General features: G+C 39.2%; 1 protein-coding gene across 4 annotated transcripts in view; it reads left to right on the top strand.

Moving 5' to 3' along the window:
* svild (supervillin d) overlaps nucleotides 1-23,446 on the top strand; it is an 87,974-nt gene extending 64,528 nt beyond the window's left edge. For all 4 annotated transcript variants that reach the window (XM_017693183.2, XM_017693185.2, XM_017693184.2 and 1 more), the window contains 20 exons: nucleotides 2,314-2,461; nucleotides 2,603-2,686; nucleotides 3,496-3,576; nucleotides 3,659-3,842; nucleotides 4,152-4,324; nucleotides 4,438-4,593; nucleotides 5,339-5,475; nucleotides 8,118-8,265; nucleotides 9,963-10,108; nucleotides 10,899-11,074; nucleotides 11,408-11,546; nucleotides 12,285-12,585; nucleotides 13,718-13,975; nucleotides 15,312-15,519; nucleotides 15,930-16,063; nucleotides 16,463-16,618; nucleotides 17,622-17,765; nucleotides 18,436-18,548; nucleotides 20,875-21,024; nucleotides 22,242-23,446. In XM_017693183.2, coding sequence (XP_017548672.1) covers nucleotides 2,314-2,461; nucleotides 2,603-2,686; nucleotides 3,496-3,576; nucleotides 3,659-3,842; nucleotides 4,152-4,324; nucleotides 4,438-4,593; nucleotides 5,339-5,475; nucleotides 8,118-8,265; nucleotides 9,963-10,108; nucleotides 10,899-11,074; nucleotides 11,408-11,546; nucleotides 12,285-12,585; nucleotides 13,718-13,975; nucleotides 15,312-15,519; nucleotides 15,930-16,063; nucleotides 16,463-16,618; nucleotides 17,622-17,765; nucleotides 18,436-18,548; nucleotides 20,875-21,024; nucleotides 22,242-22,328 — 3,123 coding nt within the window. In that variant the 3' untranslated portion in view covers nucleotides 22,329-23,446. The remainder of the gene's footprint in view (nucleotides 1-2,313; nucleotides 2,462-2,602; nucleotides 2,687-3,495; nucleotides 3,577-3,658; nucleotides 3,843-4,151; nucleotides 4,325-4,437; nucleotides 4,594-5,338; nucleotides 5,476-8,117; nucleotides 8,266-9,962; nucleotides 10,109-10,898; nucleotides 11,075-11,407; nucleotides 11,547-12,284; nucleotides 12,586-13,717; nucleotides 13,976-15,311; nucleotides 15,520-15,929; nucleotides 16,064-16,462; nucleotides 16,619-17,621; nucleotides 17,766-18,435; nucleotides 18,549-20,874; nucleotides 21,025-22,241) is intronic.
* Nucleotides 23,447-23,845: the final 399 nt, after the last annotated feature.

Raw genomic sequence — 23,845 nt, 5'->3', positions numbered from 1 at the left:
TCCCCATCATTGAGCATAGTGCTTACCAGGGCAGGCATCTATTAACTGACTTAACAGAATTGGCAATTTGTGTAATTCCACAAGCAAGCTGAGTTGTCCAGTGTTGTAAGGGACTGGTTGAAAAGATTTGGTGGTGCCTCACATACCTTGCACTTGATAGCTTTCACCTTACTAGCCTAGTAGCCTATTGTGATAGGGCAGATCTAGCTACAGGCTAGAATTGGACATGACTTAATTGGGGAGATTATGGGATAAAAAACAAACAAAAAAACTACTATTTTTTTCCTTATATTAACTTTAAGATAAAAGTCTTTCCCAGATAAGATTGTGTTTTAGAGATACATGTTTTGTGACAATAAGGGACATATGTAGGTCCACAAACTTGTATGTATATTGGAAGGGAAAGCCAGTTCATTCTGTCCAGACTGAAAATCCTCTTGTCTTTGGCAGACACCACTGTAGATATGAGCACTGGAAGAATGCAGTAGTGACAGTTCTCTTTTCTACACCTCACTCAGTTCCAGCTCACCATAAAAGTACTTTGCAGTTTGTCTGCTCACTCCATTTTTTGTAGCAGTAATTAAAATTCCCTCCAGAATATGTCAGTTGAATGAATAAGAGGCTGATGTTGTTTCCCACCTTAATGGGTCCAGTCGCTGCCACGTTAGGGCCCATGAATTCCTTGGAAAGACATTTATTGTAGGATGACAACACCACAGAACTTTATAACGGAGAGTAAATACAGCAAAAGCAACAGAAAGATGGATGCCTCACTATGTGCTAGCAGGACCTTGGACTAGCCAACCTGGACACTGTAACGCAGGCCTAACAGAATTTGCATTAATAATAATAGCAAAAGCCTGGCAGTTCTCATGGAGCAATTTGGTGTGCTGTACATGTGTGGTAATTTATGGCAGAATTTAACTGAAGCAGCAGGGTTTCCATTCATCTAAAGCCTCTATCCAACCACACTGCTTTGTGTGAGCCATTTTTTCATAAGCACACATTAGTGAGTGGAACGAAGCAGACATTTATTTCTCACGCCTGTAAGCTTTGCTGGTCAACATCAGCAGCTTAGAGGGGAATTCCACTAATTTTTCAAAATGTCTGCATAACTAAGCTGTTAAAAATAATTCCGAGTGTTTAATGTAAATTCGATCAAACCCTTTGGATTTCTTTGGTGGTGGTAGAAACCAAGGGCTGTGCTGTCTACAATACAAATGTAGACATATATATAAATATATATATATTAAAAAAAATATATATATATATATATATATATATATATCCAAACTGATTAGTGAACCTTCTGAGTTTTTATCTGTAATGTCAATAATAGTAAAATAGTAATACAGTAGTAGATTTGAAAATGTATGTTTTAGGCTTAAACATTTATGAAACTTATTTCACTGTAAAAAAAATATTTTTACTGTCAAAGTACTGTAAAATTTTATGTTTAACATCCATTTTTTGAAAAAAAAAGTTTAAATTCATAACACTGCTGAAATAAAATGTGAATTTATTTTAATGCTTGTTTGCTATGTTATTATTTGAACTAAAGTGTCAAATGAGTATAATTTTACAGGTTTTTGGCATCATTCAGAATACATACTTTTACTGTCAATAAATTTTTTTTCCTATCACCACCACTGTGAGCAATTGTGGAGCATCTCACTACTTGGAATGACATTGTTTATGTCACACAGACATTTTAGGAAAACCAGCAGAACCCCTCTTTAATATTGGAAGTTGAAGCATGTCAGTGTAATGAAGCCCTCACTGATAAAGAATCATTAATGTAATGTCAGATACTTGTTTGTCATGAAGAGATTAGTGTGCAAGTCAGTTTGCAGCCCAGACTGGCGCTGCTTGCTGAAGTGCATGTTCAAAAAAAAAAAAGAAAGAAAAGAAACAGAAATGGTGGTATGAATAAATCACTCATAGCTCATTTTGTTAAAAAGAATTTATGGCCTTTAAGGACCAGTCTGAGACTCCATGCCTCCTTCCAACACTATACACAATTCCAAAACACACTATTATGTAGTTTTGACGTTGCAACAAAGGACAGACCTGAACTTGTCTATACGGAATGTAAAGCCAAAGTGAAAGTCAGCTTTATTGTCGTTTTTCTCAACACAGATATGTTGAAAAATTAAAGTGAGTAGTAGGCTGAAGTAGCAGTTCATTGAGAATGTTTAAAGATGTAAATATAATACATTATGTATTTTACTCTATTTAGGAAAAAAATAATAAAGCAAATTCCTAATAAAGCACGTTCCTTTACACAAGTCTTTCTCTCTTCTCTCTCTGCAGATGTCCTTGACCGATGTGGAGCCGAAGATGTCGCTGTCTGAGCGGATGAAGATTCTGCAGGGGAAGGAGGAGCAGTGGAAGGCCAAAGGGAAGGGAGCTGCCAACGACTCCACACAGTTCTCTGTGGCTGGACGCATGGCCAAGAAAGGTATAAACTCGTCCAGACTGAGTTTTGTTGGCTTTGTACAGTTCCCCCAAAGTATATTGTGCTGAACTGATATCTTCATCATGATGGTGTTTTTCTCCTGTGAGTTTTCTGTTCACTGTAGTGACTCTGTTTTTCCGCTAGGTCTTGTGTCCCCCAGCAGAGACGACTTGCCTGTTATCCTCAGCAAAAAGTCAAGCCACAGCACACCAGTGAAGCCTTTAGAAGGTAAAGCTTCCACACAGTCTAGGACAGTTTTTCTCTCTTGAAGAGAAACCCCACCCTGCTTATTTAAAGTGCCCATATCATAGAAAATCAAAATGGAAGAATCAGAAATGAAAGTTTTAAAACATACGATTCACTCTCCAGTGCATACAGTCTTCATTCATTATTTCCGGGGTGTTACAAAAACCAGCAAATTTACATAGATCCGCCTGTTAACCCAACATCAGTTTGGCCCTGCCCATTGATGCTTCAACCTACTTTTTAAATGAGGCACAGTACAAAAGAGCCAGTCAGAACATAGATCATTTACATATTTTTGTCATAAAAGCTTAATAAAAATTGTTTATTCTGTTTAATTCTAAAGAGATAAAGAGAACTTGTATAATCTCATATACATTTTTAATGCACAAAACCATGCATCTCAGGGGATAATAGTCAACCTCAGTCAACCTCAGGGAATAATAAAGTACATGAAATATATAAAACCTGTGCCTGATCAACTGTTCTAACATGCTACCTCCAAGGAATCTTCACATTAACAAAGTTTTTCTGAGTTGAACTGGGTGTGTTAGGGTGTGTTCATCTGCGGCAAGTTTGTTTTGATTAAAACTAATCTTGGAGAACCTTTTCTGTTAATGCCAAGAATGCAGCCCTTCAAAACTGGTGGGAAGCAAAAAAGTGTTCAGTGTAATTGTGTAATTGAACATAGCAGCAAAATTAATTTAGACAGGTTGTTCGAAACATATAAGCAGAGGTAAGTAAATGACTAACTGGGTGGTGATATGTGTTCATGACTTATAATCTTTCTGCAGAGATTTCTGCTCGACCCGATGCTGAGGGAGACAAGAGGCTTGACAAACTGGAATCCTTTTTAGACAAACTGCACAATAAAGGTTATTTCAACATTTTTATTGTTTAGTGTTGTATTATTACTGAAGCTGGTACAGTTTGAACAGTACAGTTATGTTTCTGCAGGTGTGGGGAGTAGTAAGCCCTCCACCATCGAGGTTACAGAGGAGAAGGAGAAGGAGGTGATGGCTCTGGATGATGAGGAGACGTTTGGGCGCTTTTATAAATGCATTTCCCCAACAACCCTGAGCTCCAGCCTGCTGCTGGACAAGGAGGAGGACTTTAGCACCATCCAGTCTGACACACCAAAGTGAGACTACACTCCATCAGACTTTGCCTCACTCTAGGGTTGTCTTGTTTTTCTTTCTTTACATGTGCACTGTTATTATTAAAGTTGCCAAACAACATTTGGTTCTTTGGAGTGACACCAAAGTTTTGGTTCCCTAAAGAACCTTTCAATGGCTGGTTCTTGAATAAACATGTTTGTAATTAAGATTTATGAATTTATTCATTTTTTCCTCCATAATTTTCCTTCTGTTTTCTCTGTCTGTTTTTCATTTTTGGACTCACTAAGTGTGCATTGTTCTCAGGTTCTTGGGTTTTTCTGGTTCGTTTTCAGGTTAAACTCAGAAGTAGCAAATCACAGGCGGGCTGTGAGGCCGTCTCGCAACACAAAGGGTTCCAAAAACCCTCTGCGTTCTCTGGCAGCACGGGACGACCTCAAGCAAGCTTACACCGAGCAAAGACTCAATGTAGCCACGGTGGAGACCAAAAGGATACAAGTGGAGCGGAGTGAGTCTTTAAATCATGTTTTAACTGCTGAATTATTGTCAAAGTAGCTGCTTTTTAAAAATAATTTAACTAATAATGCTACATATTTTGTTGTTTCACTCTTGCTACTGCAGTGGCCAAGCACTCAAGACTGGCGGACTGTGCCTTGGCTGGTTTGGCCAGTAAGGAGAACTTCAAGAAAGTGAATCTGCGCAACATCAAATCCACTGAGGTGGTGACCAACAACAGCGCTGTACCCTTCCACAAACTCATGCTAATCCAAATCAAAGGTCAGTGACGCTGAGACCAGAGTCAAAAGAGAAGATGGGGGTTTGAGGTGAAGAAAATTGAAGAGACTTTTAGACTATCTTCATATTGTAGGACATGTTTTGAAAGGACCTCAGTTATGAAAGGACCTGCATGCACACATTTTCTTACTCTTAGGGTGCAGTAACTATTCTTTTAGAGGTCATATGACATATGACACATATTGGATATGCATGTGGATATGAAATGGTTAAAGTCTGATTTGAAAACCTCAGATCTACGGTACTGTGCAAAAGTCTGAGAGCACTTTTTAATTTCTGGTCAAAATGGCAATTAAGTACAAGTTATTCTCATTTCAAGAGATACTTCTGAGAGTATCAGATACAAGATACTCACTTGCATAAAGAATGTGATTGTCCAAAAAAAAAAAAAACCCACAAATCTCCAAAACTGGAGATTCCTTACAACCATGTAAGACCTGGTAGACTACTAAAATATCATCATCAAATAAACCTATACCAGTAAAAACTGAAAAAAGATCACTTATTAAGACTTGTGTTAAATATATATTTTCTGCTTTTGCTGATACATAAACATTAATAACGTGTTAAATGAGATAATGGAATGAAATAAATGAAAGGTAGTCTCTGCCTGTTGCACAGATAGTGATTGATGAGTGATTGAGAAGTGTGATCCTATGATTTTATCTAGTTTCATCTACTGAAATGTATTATCTGTGTGTGTTTCTGTGTGCGTGTGTTGGTGCAGGGCGTAGGCATGTTCAGGTGCGCCTGGTGGAGCCAACTGCTGGCTCTCTGAACAGTGGAGACTGTTTTCTGCTGATCACCCCTAAGCACTGCTTCCTGTGGTGTGGAGAGTTTGCCAACGTTATTGAGAAAGCCAAGGTACTCCCATACAGCCTCAGTGCACCACTTGTAAATTGTTTGTTATGTTGATCATGGATGCACAACTTTAGTCCTGGAAAGTTTGATTTATGTGCTCTGACAGACCTTATTGGACTCATCTGTCAGTTACCAGGTGTAGTGGGTGTGTTTGGCTCAGGAAACTACCAAACTGTGCTGGACATTGGCCTTCTGGAACCAGAGTTGTGCACCCCTGCTGTGGGTCATCATAGTTTTGATGCTATTCACAAAAGCCCTGTGTTTTTATATGCAGTTTCACAAAGTAAAGAAAAAGAGAAGGCAAAGAAGCTACGATCCTTCATTCAAATATGTGTTATTGACATTTGACCCATTCATGATCCATCTGTAGATGTGCTCTGTTGTAGCAACTGTTTCTAGGTTTGTTAAGCCTTAGAAAACTTGGTCCAATTTAAGTAAATGAGAAATTGTAGCACACAACTTAGTTTTTGTCGAAATACTTATATTCAGAGTGCTTTATTAATTGTAACGTGTAAGAATGTGAGAAAACACACTGCTATTTTTTTCTTAATCAAGTTAATGTTTGTATTTTAGACTGGAAACATAACAGTATATAGCAACTCAATTCATTGCACTTTCTAGTTAGGCTTTGTAAGGTGGATGGGACTTATCCTAACGTGCTATAAAGCTTGTCCAACCTAGCAACAGTAGCTACAGAACAACATATTTGGGGGCAGAGCATGGAAAAGAGAATTCCTTCTGCCAAAAAATAGTTTCAGTGGCTTTGAGTAAAGCAACCATTGTTGTTACTTAGCAACAAGTGCTCAACAGAATGATACAGGTAAGGTTGAAAGAGGTGCTATTATCAGAAATAACAACAATAAAAAGCTTCTCAGTCAATCAGATTGTCTGATTGAAGTGCTGATCAAGTTCGTGTCCTAATACTAGTAACGTTGCTGTGATTTTGTTGCAGGCATGAGCTAAAGGTGAGTGCAGTAGTTCATGATAGCGCACAACTTTAAGAGTTCTTTTACTTTTATACAGCTGTTCTACAAATAAAGCAGTTTGAAAAAGTTCAAAATGAAATAAAAGCACTGTATCAAACGTACTGGCAATTCCCTCCACCAAAAAAGTGGTTGCCTTTTGTGTTGCTGATAGAGCTATAAAACCATTGCAATATCAGGTTCATCACAACAACAGTACTCGGCCAGTCAGAACGGCCAGTCATTCTGTAAAGCAGTCCATCTTTCTGCAAAGCAGTCCATCCAGCCAAATTGAATTCTGCTCTTTTCTGACTGAGTTTGTTTAGTTATTCTGCCATCACAAGTTTGGAATTTCATGTAGGCCTGCTGTCACATTCTTTTTAAGAATCTGACCAAACCAACTGCAGGTCAAATATGATCTCATAGATGTATCCATTGTATTAATGTTTTGTTTTTGTGTGTGCTAAAGTTGAAACTTAGTAAGTTTAGCTATAGTAAAGCTAGGGGTTACTGACAGGCCTGTGGGGCCAGTACCCAGAATTTCTGACTGCCAGGGGCCTTGAGGGGCCTCAGACCACAAGGCCTGAAGACTGTTAAATACTTGAGACTGTTCCCTGCAGATGTTAATATTATATGGAGTAAAAATGACTATAAAAAAGCTCAAACTGTTATGCTGTAGACACAATAGATACACCTTTTCAGACTTTCTCAAGCATACCTGTTTTGTTGTCAGAACAAAGACTTTCTCTTTTTACAGCACACCATGTAAAATAACCTTCCTCTGACTTGCTTTCTTCTCCGACTGATATGTCTCACATTGTCCCTCCCCTGTGTGTGCATCACTCACTTGAGTGCTCATCGTAATGCGCAGATTGGCATGATTGGCTGAGGAGTGTGATATTTACAACGCATGTGTTTGGTCTGTGAGTCTCCTGGGCCACTAAAGTGGTACCATAAAGGCTAGAAAAGTAATGCTGATTAAAATAGGGCCACCCTGTCGAAATGAAAGAATTCTCCATAGTTTATTGGTTACAGGTGCAGGTCCGCGTAGGACAGCATCTGGGCCTGGTCTCTGATGTAAAATTTTAACAAAACGTGATTTGACCAAACTTTTGCATGCGACTATAAAAGTGGACATGAACTGTTGTTTAATCCGACTTTTCAGGTCTTTTTTTAATTAACGTATTTGTTATTGGTAGGGTTGGGGGCCTCCATAGATACTTGTGTCCAGGGGCCTCGGAAGATCATGATCTGTCATTGAGTAAAGCAAGTTGTTATTTAGCAACCTGTGTTACAGTCGCTGTGAAAAAACTGCTGAAATCACAAATACCAGCACAGGTATAGCGTTTCTCAACCAATCAGACTGTGTCGGCAGAACTAACTGATGTATAAAAAGGTCCATTCACTGCATTGTTTTGTCAGTCTGTTCTTTTTTTCTTGGGTGTTTTTACAGTCTAGCCTTCTCTCAGTTTCCAGCATTTTGAAGTGTAGAGTGATGCTTTGATCTGATTCCTTTTATTGTTCTGTATGGTTCACTGCCGTTACAGCTGGGTCAGTGCCACACATCAGAAACTACTAGACTGGTTTAGATTAGCGTCAACTAAAATGTGTGTTCCATATATGTGTGTGTGTGTGTGTGTGTGTGTGTGTGTGTGTGTGTGTGTGTGTGTGTGTGTGGGACAGGGCTCAGAGATGGCGCAGTATGTCCAGGCTAAGAGAGACCTTGGCTGTAAGGCCCCACAAGTCACTGTGCTGGAGGAGGGCATCAACACAGACAACCGCTTCGCCAAAGAGTTCTGGAACCTTCTCGGAGGACAAACAGAATACAGTGGTACTGAAAACACATACAAACACTCACTCATACGCACATATATGCCATGTAAAGAGTGCACATGGAGCGCAGCTGTTAAGAACAGACATTACGCGGTCAGTAAACACATTCAGTCATATGTGCACTGAGTGAACGCCACCTGATAGACTTTGATGAAGGATGGCGGCTTCACAGTAGAATGGTCCTCTTTTACACCCTTGCAATTACAGAATGGAATAAAATGAAAGAAGTGATCAGGGGTGACAAATATAAAAATTTGCACTGGCCACTACAGCCAACAAAATGATTTGTCTCCAGAGTAATAGAAACATGTTTGTCATTCGTACATTGCTTTTACAATTAACAAGCATGCTTTATTACCAAAAAACAGACAGATGTTACTTTTAATAAGGAAATATTTATAAAATTTTACGTTAATAAAAAGTACTGCTTTTGTGGTTACCATGGCAGTCTCTCCTGCTGAGCTGGTTTGCTTAGGTGTCATTCAATCTAGGTTATTAAGATGGCTGTACAAAGCCTATATGGGAGTAGAGCGCTTGTGCTTTTGCGACCTATTGCACACATAGTTTTTCAGCGTTTGTTTAAACATGACTTTTTTAAATAGAGAAATGTTGAGAAAATTCAAATCTAACTGCCACAAATGATGTAACCAAGGATATCTCACACTGCTCCTTGTAGACATTACATACACACGCGCATGCGTATTAACATACGTATATAGTGTGGCAGCAGGTGGAGGGGCTGACGCACAGAGCTCAGAGACACCTGCGCGAGTGAACCACAGTGTTTTATGTACACAGTACATATCAGTAAAATAAACCAAAGCTTGTTTAGCCTTTTTGATAAAGTCCTCAAGGCTCTCTCTCTTGCTTGCTTTCTCTCTGTCTCTCTGGCATGTGTCTTACAGGCCAGCATCCTTCTCCTCCCTCCAGAAGAGAGAGTGCATTTTTAAAGAGTGTGGGAGCATGTGGGAGTGGTCATGGCAGCTCTGTCTCTCCACCGCCACAATATAAACGCACACACACAAAGTTCGTTCACAAACTTTCCCCTTCTGGTTTACTGTAGGTTCTGTTTAGCTACTGCCATAGTAGCTGATCAGTGCAACAACAGCTTATTTAACACCTTATTTTATTTAAGATTTTATTTCATAAATGGAAATTAGCAAACTTTAGCCAAGGGCACAGCATCTATAGCACCAGGCAGGCCAACTCAGCAGGGGGACCACCACAGTCACCACACAGCCATGCAGTGTGGTGGTTGCAATGAACATTTTGCAACAAAATCTCATTTGTCTGATTAGTTCTGTGTCTGATAAGAGAGCTTTGTTAAAAAAATGAATAAAAATTGGTCATTCGGACCACAAACTCCACCAAAATGTGAAATGGAAGCTTAGTTAGCAGTTAGCATTAAACAGACCACATGTCTAAATCATCACACATTTGTCTCAAATAATGAGTTGTTAAGTAATCTCAAATAGACTTCCTTCTGTGGTTTCTGGAGCTGTATTAAATGCTGTCTATAAAAATGGATGAAAATCTCTTGCTGAGCTGAAAAATGTAGAAGTGAATAACCTGAATAAGTCCTGAATTTTGTTTCATTTTGCTTAAATATTTTTAAGCACTTCTTGTAACTGATATATATTTATATAATATTTAACTTAAATATTTGCCTTCTTGTCTTGTGTGTGTTTTGTGTAGCTGCTGGGGATCCAGATGAAGATGAGCTGTATGAGAGTGGCATTGTGGAGTCTAATGGTGTGTACAGACTGGTGGAGGGTAAGCTGATGCCTTATGAGGAGGCGTGGGCTTCCATCCCCAGTGTGGCCGTGCTCAGCTCCAAAGAGGTCAGACATTACTGTCTACATGGCTGCTTTCAATGGTTCATTATGCCTTCATGTAGCTTTAGACTGGTGTTTTTACTGGCTATTTGACATTTTCTCTGCATTTCTCTAAAATGTTCTCATTCTTAAAAGTCAGAGACCACCTACAATAAAACATTTCAAAAATGTTTGTTACACTTAACATAATGTTCCAGAAATACATGTAACTGGCACTTTAGTCATTAGGGGTCCATCGTCATGTTCTACTTAAAACTCAAATGCGATATTAATTGAAAATTTTGAATCTCCACTTGTCTCATTAACCAGCGAGTGAGAAATTATTAAAACAAAATGTAAAAAGGAGTTTGATGGCACATAAACTGTGGGACACCTAAACTATGCACATGTGTAATTTATTTTGTAATTAATTTTGTGCAGAATGCTGACCATAATACATACAGTTGTATGTAAATGTTTGAACAAACCACATATTTTATTGATTTTCTAAGTGAAAAATAAGTCAAATATTGCATTTTTTTCAGCATCATTTCTATGTTTAGAGGTTAACATATTGGAAAAAAATTAAAATATGGCATAATTTCTGCACAGGCCAGTTTTATTTTTTTTCCACTACATTCACCTCAGCATATAAGTAGTAAATATGCATTAAAAATCAACGAAACATGTACTTTATAACTGGAGCACCTGAACTCTTGCATACAGCTGTATGACTATATGTTTTTGTGTGTGTGTGTGTGTGTGTGTGTGTGTGTGTGTGTGTGTGTGTGTGTGTGCGTGCGGGTGTGTGTGTCAGGCGCTGGTGTTTGATTTTGGCAGTGAGGTATATGTGTGGACGGGGAAGGATGTGGCGCTGAGTGACAGGAAGGTGGCCGTGCAGCTGGGCAAACAGCTCTGGGGCGGAGTTTATGATTACAGCACTTGTAGGGTCAACCCCCTTGACCCCCTTGCAACCAATAAGGATGTCCCTATGTGAGTCATTGCTGTTAGATGTAGTGTGGCAGTCTTTACTGTTTGCTGAAATGACTGACAAATACTTTTTCACATACACATCCTTTGGCCATTTTTCATCCGTAGTGCTCAGCAAAATAACTCAGATTGCTCTGTTCAGTCTACGTATTCATCTGTAGATGAGAATTGTAGTTGAAATTATCAACACAGTGATAACAAAATTTGTGCCTCAGTCACTGTACTAATGCTGTACTGCCCCCAGCTGGTGACTTCTGGCCATGAATTGAATGCACCTATTCCCCTCACCTGCTTTCCTCTCTCCCGGTGTTTTTGTCTATGTTTGCATATGAGCAGACAAGGTGAGGGCAGGCCGAGCTGGGCTTTGTTTGGCAGGCTTTCAGAGCACAATGAGACAGCTCTCTTCAGGGAGAAGTTTCTGGACTGGGCTGAACGTAAACCGCTAAAGGAAGAGGCAGCAGCCGAGGAGGTGAAGGTGAGCGTGAACCTTACCTTCAGCACAGATTAGAGGTGTAAATCCCTCTCAATGTTTCGATTTAAATCTTTAGAAAGTGATTAAAATCTCAGATTTCACAACAACTTGATTGAATTAGATTTTTTTCACTCTGACTTTACACAGTAGTAGAATATAAACAGTAACATTTTTTAATTTAAAAGAAATTTTGCCCAGAAAGAAGTGCATACATATATGCATTATTGATTAGATAAGTAATTCAGCTTAAAACCTAATGTACACAGTTACAATGATATAAATCATTTCCATTTGCCCCAGATGTAGTCAATCAGCATCAGACATGTTTGGTGTCCAAATTTTGCTTCTTCAGTGCTAAAGCTATTAGGCTGATGTTGCTAAGAAACGCAAGTCAACAGACATCCAAATCTTCCTTTTTATTATTCACAATAAGTCATACTGTGTCAAGTCTGTGTGTTCTGGATGCTGTTTGAGTGAGTTGAGAGACATGTCAGCCTTGTAACTCCACTGTGAAATTAAAGAAACAAAATCTGGGCACCAAACATGTCTTCAGTTATCGGCTATATCTGAGGTAGAAGGAAAATTGTGCAAATTAGATTTTGTACTGAAGCTTTTATATCATATAAGTACTTATCACAAAGTATTGCTGTCTTATTCAGTTTACTTCCATGTACATGCATGTCAAATGTACATTTTTTTTAAAGGCACATTACACCAGTCTCTATATGTCTCTCTGTTTAGAGTCCAGTGGGCCAGCCCTGCATGCCTACCAGTGATTGTGAACTGAAGCCATGTGATGTGAGAGCTCTGCTGGATGGAGGTGAAAATCCCCTGAAGATGCTCTTAGAGGGTGTGGACGTGCAGAGAGGTTACGGATTGGTCTGCTCCGAAGATGGACGGCAGGCAGAGTTGGCCACAGTGGCGGTGGATGCCTGGCATATTCGAGAGTTTGATGATTTTGAAATTCCAGCTGAGAGTGTGGGTCAGCTGCATGAAGGTGATACCTACGTCATCCGCTGGAAGTACTCCATCACTAGCATCGGTGAGTGTGGCGTCATGGGTAGTGTAGTTCCCAAACCCTACCTGCACGTTTTTGTCTTTTTCCTGCTCAAGTAATGTGTTCAGAGTGTCCTAATAAAACTCATCGTAACTGCAAGTGGTAAACTCGTAAACTTATCATGTGAACTGCATATATATGTTCTGGGGTGGAACAATGCCAACTTGGTCTACTGAACTTATGTGGCATCAGTGAGTGTACCCACTAGTGATACGTCATAACAAATAAATTTGGATCGCTTCTTCTGATAGGGCCAAAGCTTCCAGTGCTTAAGCTAGGACACTAGCAACACTTCACAGTTTTTAGCCCAGTTTGCCCCTTCCAACAAATTTTCACAATCTGAAGCAGTTTAAAAGGTCAGGAAGTAATTGAGGGCATGGATGATCTGCCTGAGTGAGAGGAGAAAAAAGTCAGTCTGTAGACTTCCAATCAAACTCCAGAGTAACCAGAGGCCTCTGATTATTTTTAATTATGTTTAATTCGTCCCAAAAATTCACCAATCCTGCAGGATGAAATGGATAGGGATGTAACAAAACAAGTGATTCAAGCCAATGAGAGAATCCTATAGGACAGAGAAAAACAACAAAAGGAAGTATATTCATGCCGCATGTGCAGCACTGTAATGTGATAACATAGAAAATTAGGGTTTAGCATTGTTTATGTTAGATGATAACTGTGAGATTTAAGGTTTAGTGCTTTTCCATAGTGGAACCTCATTATACGTTCAATACCTTCTTTTTGCCTTATTGTCTAATGTGCTCACCCTCATGACAACAATACTTAAAAATGCATACAAGTGTGACGTTTAATGTGTAATGCTGTTCTGAAATTCTGTTATGATCTTAACAGTTACATAGTGTACACACAGCTTAAGTTGTGCCACTCAGGTGATCCAACTTGCCTGGGTTTACAACTTGTATTTACAACTTTGTCAGTCACTTGAAGGCAACCTACTGTGGTAAACTGGGGAACTCCTGTGTCAGAGCACAATATGCAGGAGAGGGAAAATCCAGTTCCAGATTTGGAATCCACTGGTTCTGCTTAAACTGCTTTTACAGAGCATATAATAACTTAAGTATTATCTGTCTTCGATGTACCTGTGTGTGTGTATGTGCAGTGGGAAAAAGGCAGAAGCCAGGTGAGGTCAGTGCCTCAGGTCCGGGGAGAGAGCGCACTGCCTGTTTCTTCTGGCAGGGCCGTCAATCCAGCGTGAGTGGGCGAGGAACGTCGGCTCTGATGACAGTGGAGCTGGGGAACCACGAGGGGGCACAGGTGCTGGTCTCTCAGGGCAAAGAACCATCCTGCTTTCTTCAGCTCTTTCAGGGAGGTCTTATCATCCACAAAGGCTGCAGGGAAGATGTTGCCAAAAACACAGGTATTCCACTACACTCAGTCTTACATGTACTCATGATTAAAATATTTTTTCTTTTTTTTATTGTGCAACGAGATAATAGAAGCCATAGCATCCCCACTGTGTCCTGTATTGCAATCTATTGGAATTAAAATGTGCAGTGAACATTACAGACCATTGTAGCGCACTTTCAATTTTAAAGGAAAGATTATTGAAAGGAAAGGCAAAAAACACTTACCTGATTCTCAAATTCCACCCACTAGTTAGGAATCCGCCAATCACATGATACTATAAACACTAGGAGGGTGAAGGCAAGCACAAGCATGCATCTTTTCGAACTGCTTCTCACTCAGTGTCATAGGACAGCTGAGCCCTGATTGGAGGAATGCGTCAACCACCAGATCTGTTATGTCAGCTAACAGACGCCTGCGCTGACTAGCATCACATTGAGTGATAGGGGCAGTAGGGGGAGCCATCCTACCCAACCAGAGAGAGCGATGCCAATTGTGCTCTCTTGGACTTCCAGCTACGGATGGCTGTAGTATCACCAGGGATTGAACTCACAATCTCCTGATGATAGGGCCAACGCTTAGACGGTTGCGCCACTCGGGAGCCCCTAAACTTTGTTTCTTTACATTAGCGCTGGAGCTATGAGGCTAATGTCACCCACAAACACTAGAAGTCAATAGTCACCCAAATCTTTTCCATGAATACATCCTCAAAAACCTCTCTCAATCCATTCCAACGACATCATTGTTGCTTAGGATACAGTATGATTCAAGGTGAACTATAAAAATGCAAAAGGATGCTAAATTGCGTTTGGTACTTCTGTTTAAAAACATGTACCTTCAGTTAGGGAATTCAAGATTTTTTATTCGACAGGTTTTTTTCATAAGCAAAAACAGTTAGAATACAGTTAGAATAGAAACAATGTCAAGCGAAATCTGTATCATTCATATAACCATGACAAGCATGCATGTAAATAGGAGTCAAATAAAAAAAAACTTGTCTAAATTGGCTGCATTCAGCTACACAGTGATGTGTTTACTTTTTAACTCACAGCAGGTCATACTGTGTCCTAAACCACATACATAGGTCTCTGTGTAACTGTAATAAAGACTTGAATACAGTTTGAGTGGGTTGAGAGAGGTTTTTAGAGATGTATTTATAGAAAAGCACTAAAGTAAAAACACAAAATTTGGACACCAAAACTTATTAGTTGATCAGTTACATGTAATACAAGTGGAAGAATGTATACATTTGATTTTTCGCTGAATTGTTCCTTTGCCTGGACATGGCAGCATTCATCTATGCACAAATTGATAGAAGAACTGTATCAGAAGTGTGTGTTGTGTATCAGGTGGCTGGCGTCTGTTCTGTGTGCGCGGTGAGGTGGCAGTAGAAGGCTCTCTGTTGGAGGTGGAGTGCTGCAGTGCCAGCCTGCGCTCTCGAGCCTGTCTGCTCCTGCTGGGTGTGTGTGAAAGGCAACTGTACCTGTGGCAGGGCTGCAAGTCTCACCCTGCAGCTCGAGAGGTGGCCAAGAGGACTGTAGAGCGCCTCACGCAGACGTGAGTCATTAGCTCATAATCTCCCATCAACAAAAAACAAACATGGGTGTGGTAGTGCGCTAGCATTCAAAATTGTGGGCTCACTTTCCATGTTACTGATTTTTGTTACATTATTCTATAATGTCCTATACAGTGTACATTCAAATATTATAAACAAGACACCATAGGGAACAGTAAGAAGTTTTTAAAATGATGGGTAACAAACTGTAATTATCTATTACCAATGACTTGCTAAAAATTATGCCATGAGATTTGTTCACCACTTTGAAATATAATTTTATTGTAACATCATTCCTGGTGCTGTTCTCCATCATTTTATTTGTTTTCTCAGTGATTGCAAAATTTTGCACAGTATTTCAGTTACTGAAATCTGTCCTCAGGCTTGATGGCAATAAAATTGTGTGTTACAGCTGTCCACCAGAGCTGGGTTTGAACAGCAACAGCAGTCTGAAGGTGCAGGAGATAGAGGAAGGCTCAGAGCCGCAGGAGTTCTGGGATGCACTTGGCCAGCAGGACAGAAAAGCATATGACTGCATGCTACAAGGTAAGGATATACTGACAATGTCAGATTCTCAAAGGCTTGAATGCAAGTCTATGAATGCAAAATTCTTTGTTTTCTATTCCATTCCTGAGCTAATTTTACATATCAAGACAAGTGAGGTGTCACAGGTTCCGGAATTACTGAGCATATCAGGAACACTGATTAGCTGTTAACAGTGCCTGTAATGTTAATAGTCATTGGCGAGTCCACACTTCAGTTTCTCATTCTCATAACTAACATACTTGCTAGTTTCATAGCACTTAACAAATAATTCATTCTAGTTACTGAATAATAAGTTATTCTGTTATTAATTGAACCATAAGTCTGGAATTTAAGGCATAATTGCTTTAGCCCTGTTGTGGAAAAGAAGTAAAACATTTCTGCATATTTTTGTGCACATAGATCCAGGGAAATACAACTTCACGCCTCGTCTTTATCGTCTGAGTGCCAGTGCTGGGATCTTTGAGGGAGAGGAACAGCTGAGCCCTTGTAGGGTGGTAAATGCTGTAATGGCCATGCCCTTCCTGCAGGAGAACCTGTACTCTGCTCCTCAACCAGGTAGAGCTCCTGTATATCCCCACATACACCCACATAAAGCCAGACAATGTGTATGATTTGATCACATGTATGTATAGTATAGTATGTATAGTAGGGCCAAATCACATGTAGGGGCTTTCATAGACTAATCAGCAAATAAATCCAAAAATTAGTCAGCCCTGTGAGCAACATTCAACAAGCTGAAGAATTACAGCGCTGGTAAAAACTGCAGGGAAGAGTCAGGAGGAGAGAATCAGCTTTTCTGCTAAACACAAAGTACTTTATTAGCTTGGAAATACCACACAAAATGAAACCAATTCCACTGCAAGCTGCATACTATGCTGAAGTACAGGCTCGGGTATATTTTGAGAACCGCAATAGGAACAAACCATTTGACAACTCAAAACATCCAATCACAGCAAGAACACAAGAATATCCTGTTTACTGGCTACCTAAGGTTTCAAACACAATTCAGGAATAACTTTTTAAACAAGGATAACATGAATGTTTTCCGGTTCAGAACCTATACTTCACTCTGAAAGGTGCACAAAGCATAGTTTTATTTAGCTGTTTATTTAGCCTGATAAGCAGTCATTTCTGGACCAGAGCCAGTTTATATTCTCTGGGAGTGGTAAGTTTCTGTAGGAAAACTACAGTAGGAGAACTGTAGTCATTTTTGCAGGCAGTTTACATCAGACAGTCTGTGTCCTTCTGTGTGCAGAGTGCCTGAGGCTGAAACTTCAGGAATACGTTTTTCTTTCTGTATGCTCTAGTGATGACTAATCAGCTACTTTTTGGGATGACTAATCGACTAGTAAATATTAGCAGTTGTGCAGCCTCTGCTATGCAATTTCTGTGCTTAAAAATCACATATGCATTTATTGGACATATAATTTGGATGTGTGGGATGACAATGTAGATATATTTTTTAGATATAATGGTACTTGTTCCATCTTTCTCACTGCTTATATTTGCCAATCAGCCTTTTCTCTCTCTCGACCTTTCTCTGTCTGTCTGTCTATAGCGCTGTTTCTACTGGATAACAGGATGGAGGTGTATCTCTGGCAGGGCCAGCAGCCGGAGGACACAGAGTGTACAGGCTCAGCCAGGATACGCTGGGACAACGAGAGGAAGTGTGCCATGGAGACTGCACGGCAGTATTGCAAAGGTCAGAAGTCACAGTCTTCCCACAAGGAGTCTGATGCGGAGGGCATGACCATTCTAATATACTGGAGCTATGGATATCTATGCTTTGTTTAGACATTTTTGTTAACACTCTGAACAGATTCATTCGCTCTGGAAAGAAATCTGAAACACAACCACGGTTACAAAATGTTCTTTCACATGCTGCATGCCATTACATGTTTTCACCAGAGAGATCTCCAAATCCCCAAATCTTACATAATGTAGCTTTAAGCGCTTAACAAAAGCTCTGCTAAAATCTAACAAGTTCAGTTAACTTACTAGCCATGAGCTAACACACTAGCCATGATACTACAGTATGGTAAAATATGATAGACTGTATTACATCAAGCTGCTGATCCAGATATTTGCCAGTTTGCAGGTAATATATACATAAAACTAGGTCAAATTCTTGATAAGTTATAGGCTACATGAAAAGGAAACTAACAAAATAAACTGGCAACAGAGATTTCAAAAGGATGATTTCATTAATAATTTTATTTTTGATTCTTGCAAATATCTTTTGTTTGTGGTCTTCCTTTTTGTTCATAGAACCAGCTCTGATCATGTCACAGTGGGTTTGCTTTATGTACTTTAGCCTGATGGAGAACGATCAGCTTATTGAATACATGTGTCTGTGTGTGTTTGTCTTTCAGCAAAGAACTCTAGGCGGCCCCCTCAGGCTTATCTGATCTTGGCTGGAGCAGAGCCCCTTACCTTCACGAATATTTTCCCATACTGGGAAAAAGACCCCAGCATCAGAGTGCAGGTACACTACCACTACCACATGCGCACCCAGAACAACTGCTTTACTCACAGCAACACTGCAAGTATGCTTGTCGTAGCTGTGACATTGTGACGTAGGGGTGGGCAATATGGAAAAAATATCACAAAAACACTTAAGAATATTTCCAGGTACAGAATTTATGGGAGGCAAATCCAGCCAAAAAGGAAATGAAAATTAAAACAATAAAATGTAAATGCAAACCTCTTTTTGCCATTTCTTTTTCCTAACATCTGTGCAAATATCCTGCCAAAATTGAAAATGAAATGAAATGCCTTCATTTGCAATTTAATTTTTCACATGAGCACGAGCAGTTTGTGACAAAAATAAAAATAAATTGAAAAGAGCTATTTGTCATTTCATTTCAGTCGTTATTCTGGTATTTCATGACCAAATTTAAAATGAAACAGCTAACAGACAAAAGAAAACACAAACTTCACTTTGGCTTTGGCTTTTCTTCATGAAAAGCAGAATACATGTCAAAACTAAAATCAAAATGCAGGGTTTCTTATTTCTTTTTCATAGTGATCGGCTGCAAATATGACAAAATTAAAATGAAAATGCAAAATGGATAAATCAACAGCAAAGTGACAGTTCATGATTCCGTTTTTGGCACTGACGCGCTTTAACTGTCAGAATGAAAAGGCAAATCAAAACGAACATCAGCGCCACCTGCTGGAGATCCACTTTTCAGTTTCCACTTTTCATTTTCTTTTTCAAACTGACCAACATGCAAATATATTTTAATTAGCACTAGGTGGGGCTACGGCGTACATTTTAGGATATCCTCAGCCATCCGTGTCAGAATCGCCATCATTCCTCAAGATAAAAGCCTTCGAGTCTCCAGCAAAAACACCTTGACTCAGATCTGGTGAAACTGAATCTGGCCTCAGAGAAAAGGTATCAGACCAAACACAAGCACAGACTGGTTCGTATAACTTAGAAATCTATTGTGTATCTTGATATAAATGCCAGTATAACATTTTCACAGTTTTTTCTGAGGCTGTTTGGTCTGATACCTTTTCTCTCGGGCCGTTTGGTCACCAGATCTGAGACATGACAGTGTTTTTCTTGAACGACTGAGGATGTCCTAAAATGTACCCCGTAGCCCCGCCTAGTGCTAATTAACGTATATTTGCAGGTTGGTCAGTTTGAAAAAGAAAATGAAAACTGGAAAATAAAAAGTGAATCTCCAGCAGGTGGCGCTGATGTTCGTTTTCATTTGAATTTTCATTTTGCAAATTAAAGTGCGTCAGCAACAAACGCAGAAACACGAACTGTCACTTTGCTGTTGATTTATTCATTTTGCATTTTGATTTGAATTTTGTCAGACTTTCAGCCGATTGCTATGAAAAAGAAATAAGAAATTAAACTTTGCATTTTGATTTTAGTTTTGACACGCATTCTGCTTTTCATGAAGAAAAGCCAAAGTGAAGTTTGTCTGTTAGCTTTTTCATTTTAAATTTGGCCATTAAATTCCAGAATAAGTGATACTTTTTTGATCCCACAAACGGGGAAATTCCACCTCCGCATTTAACCCATCCATGAAGTGAAACACCACATACACACTAGTGAACACACACACTAGGGGGCAGTGAGCACACTTGCCCAGAGCAGTGGGCAGCCCTATCCACAGCGCCCAGGGAGCAGTTGGGGGTTAGGTGTCTTGCTCAAGGACACCTCAGTCATGGACTGTCGGCCCTGGGGATCGAACCGGCAACCTTCCGGTCATAGGGCCAGATCCCTAACCTCCAGCCCACGACTGCATGACTGAAGTGCAACTGAAATGGAATGACAAATAGCTTTTTCAATTTATTTTTATTTTTTTCACAAACTGCTTGTGCTCATGTGAAAAATTAAATTTGAATGCGTTTCATGTCATTTTCAATTTTGGCAGGATATTTGCACAGATGTTTGGAAAAAGAAATGGCAAAAAGTGGTTTGCATTTACATTTTATTGTTTTCATTTTCATTTCCTTTTTGCCTCCCATACAGAATGTGTATCGTGGTATGTCCTTTTTGGGGATTTTTGGGACTAACTTTAATAAGCTTAATAAGCTTTAATAAACCCATCGGGATACGATCTTAGACTGCTGTGATGCTTGTTAAATCTTCCCCGTTGAATGTTTTTGTAATTAAATATAAGTTTAAGAACTGATCATCCACATATATGTTGAGAAAAACTAATTATGATGGAATGTATCATGATGACGACTTCATATCATCATATTGCCCCCCACTAATGTGAACCTCACACATTTGTTTTGTTACATTCAGTGTAGCTATTTTAATAAATGTGACTCTGATGCAGGGCTTGCGCAATAAGGTGATTCTGGTGGAGGATGCTCTGTCCCAACTCAGCAAGAACCAATACTCTATAGAGGAGCTGACCACCAAGCCACTGCCTGAGGGTGTGGACCCTCTGCATCTGGAGCTCTATCTGTCTGACAAAGACTTCCAGGTACACAACTATTCTACCTCACTTTCTTTCCTCCACTAATGCTGTGCTCCCCAGCTCTGTTCAGCCAGCCCTCATAGGACATTTACATATGAAAAATCTAGTTAAAAGAGACACTATTTCTGCCTAAAGTACTCTTCTACATTAGTAACATAATTTCTAAGTGCTGTTGTTGCATTTACTTGACATTTAAGGAACATGGTCTATCAAAGCCAGACATTTGCAGATTTAACTTTTGTCACAGACCACAATTTTGACCAAGAGAACCAATTCTGAACAGGACTATACATTATAAAGCAAAAACTATGTACACACGCTTCTTAATTGTTGTCCACGCCCCTTGTTAATGGGTGTTTTAAAAAATCAAGCACATAGCCATGAAGTTCTTCATATACAAACACTAGCAGTAGAATGGGTCATACTGAAGAGCTCAATGATTTACAACATGTCACTGTTATAGGATACCACCAAGTACATTTAGGCCCAGTTTCATTTTATAAGTGCGTATATATCAGCATCTTCTTAACAGATATGTACCTGTAAAAAACTGGATATAGGCATAAAATTCCCATTTCATTGCACATCTGAAAATACACAGATAGAGCTCTGAATTCTGTTCTAAGATTTTAAGGAGTGCAAGGGGACAAAGCCTGTGAATGTTTCACCACCAAGGCAATAGTTGTAATAGGATTAATAAGTGTATCTCCCTGTGCAAAACAGCAGTTTTGTAGCTGACTCTTCCAAATGTCTGTAGCTACTTTTTACATGAGTTGAAAGTAAATGCGTCTAAGAGATCATATAACTTGTAAAATTATGTTTGAATAATAAATATACAATAATAATATACAAGCTTGAATTATGAATATGTAATATGTTTCCAGGCCACATTATTAAACTGTAATGTTTTAAAGGCAACTTCCTAGAATCCCCAAGTGCAAAGTGCTGAGTTTGCTTGCTTGGCTTAGACTGATCTTCATGCAAAATTATCCCCACAGTATGAGCTCAGTCTATAAAATATAGTGGTTTGTCAATAAAACTCTCCAAACTATCAATTATATGTAATGGTTTTCCAATGAGGCTTTCATGGGTCTGGTATAACTAATGGGTTTTTCCATGAATATTAGCGTTTTGAAAGTGAACAGGGAGACTATGGAGAGAAATGCCTGTGTGTTCTGTAGCTGCAGATGAGAGTTGATCCAATGTGTTTTTATGTGCCGCAGGATGTTCTGCAGATGACACGAGAGGAGTTCAGCGCCCTCCCCAACTGGAAACAGCTCAACCTGAAGAAGAGCAAAGGCCTCTTTTAAACAAAGAAAACATCCTTTACATATCTGCAGCATATCCATGAAAGGACAGATGGATTTTTTGTGTTTATATGAAAAATCTGCTCATGTATAGCATTAATTGTACAGTTGGAAACTTTTTAAAGAGATGTATCTGCCTATCTCCCCCCTTAAAGATGGCCATTTTATAGAAAACTCTTCCAAAGGCCAATTATCTTAGCATTCCTGCTCTTTTTACATGAGTTAAAAGGACTTCCTATGTACCCTAAATATGCAAAAGTATATTAATCGGGGATATCATGTGACTTATCATCATGTTTGACTAATTATGTACATGCTTGAATTATAAATGTGTTTCCAGGTATATTAAGCCACATTATCAAACTGTGATGTTTTAAAGGCAACTTCCTAGAACACTAACTTGCTAATGCAAAACATGTATGCTCTTCTCTCTGTGGCTCTAGAGGTGTGCAAAAAGAACTTTCGAAGCCAAACGTGTGCACATGTGTGCCATTCTGCACATGCCAGGGTGAACTACAGTTCCATAAAAGGAATACTCCACTATTTTTAACTTAACCTCTAACTGCAAGCATCTTTAGCACCTGCCCATTGGATTCTATTATATCCACTTTTGAATTGGGATGGGGAAAATTAAGACTAGGAAAGTTGTGAAATATTCAAAAAAACATTCTAAAAATGAGATGCAGTCATGATAAGACATAAAAAGATCATCTAAGAAAGGTCCTTTGAGCAAGGATGGGCTGAGGCTCACCACTTTGCCAAAAGCGAAATACTTTCCTCAGCAAGTATTAAAAGGTGCAGGTGCTAAACTGACCTCTCTAAACGTCTAAACGTGTCTCCTGCTTCTTTGGACCATGTTGCAGACATCCAATTTGGAATGGGCAAAATATGTCAGAATTATTGTGTCATGCAATTGACTGCGCTATGAAGCAGATGGCAGATGTAATTAGGTGATTAGGTTGAAAAATCCACGATGGAGTATTTTATTGTAACATATCTTACAGTGTTATGTCATTCTCTAAACTGGCTTTCCAGTATGTCTGTCTATATCATTACAAATATCGATAACTATCATTCTTTTTTTTTCTAATTGAATACACAGTGCAATTTATGAAACTGTCCTCAGTATCTCTCTGTGTTTCTTTTCATGGAATGCTGAACTGAACTGGGATTTTCCACCTCTGAACACTAGGTGTCAAGCTTGCTCTTTTTAAGTCTGTGTGAATGGTCCAGTAATCAGTGTGTCATTAACACCACCAGTTTATGGGGAGGCATTACTCGTAGCCATATGTTACAGTATCCTACATACTTGCTGTGTTTTTGCATGTGGAATGAAGCAATCCAGATTCATGATGTTGATGTATTTTGGTGTTATGATTTACTCTCATAGCAAAATGCAGCTAATTGTTTCTCACAGATGCTGCAACTGTGTAAAAGCAATAATTCCAGTGCTGCGTTTTGATGCAGTGATGCTGGTGTGGTGTATGTAACTACAAAAATGAAATATTTAAAGCTTCTGT

Source organism: Pygocentrus nattereri, chromosome 13 (assembly GCF_015220715.1).
Source record: "Pygocentrus nattereri isolate fPygNat1 chromosome 13, fPygNat1.pri, whole genome shotgun sequence".
In the NCBI taxonomy this organism is placed as follows: domain Eukaryota; kingdom Metazoa; phylum Chordata; class Actinopteri; order Characiformes; family Serrasalmidae; genus Pygocentrus; species Pygocentrus nattereri.
This window is presented reverse-complemented; position numbering and strand designations above follow the sequence as displayed.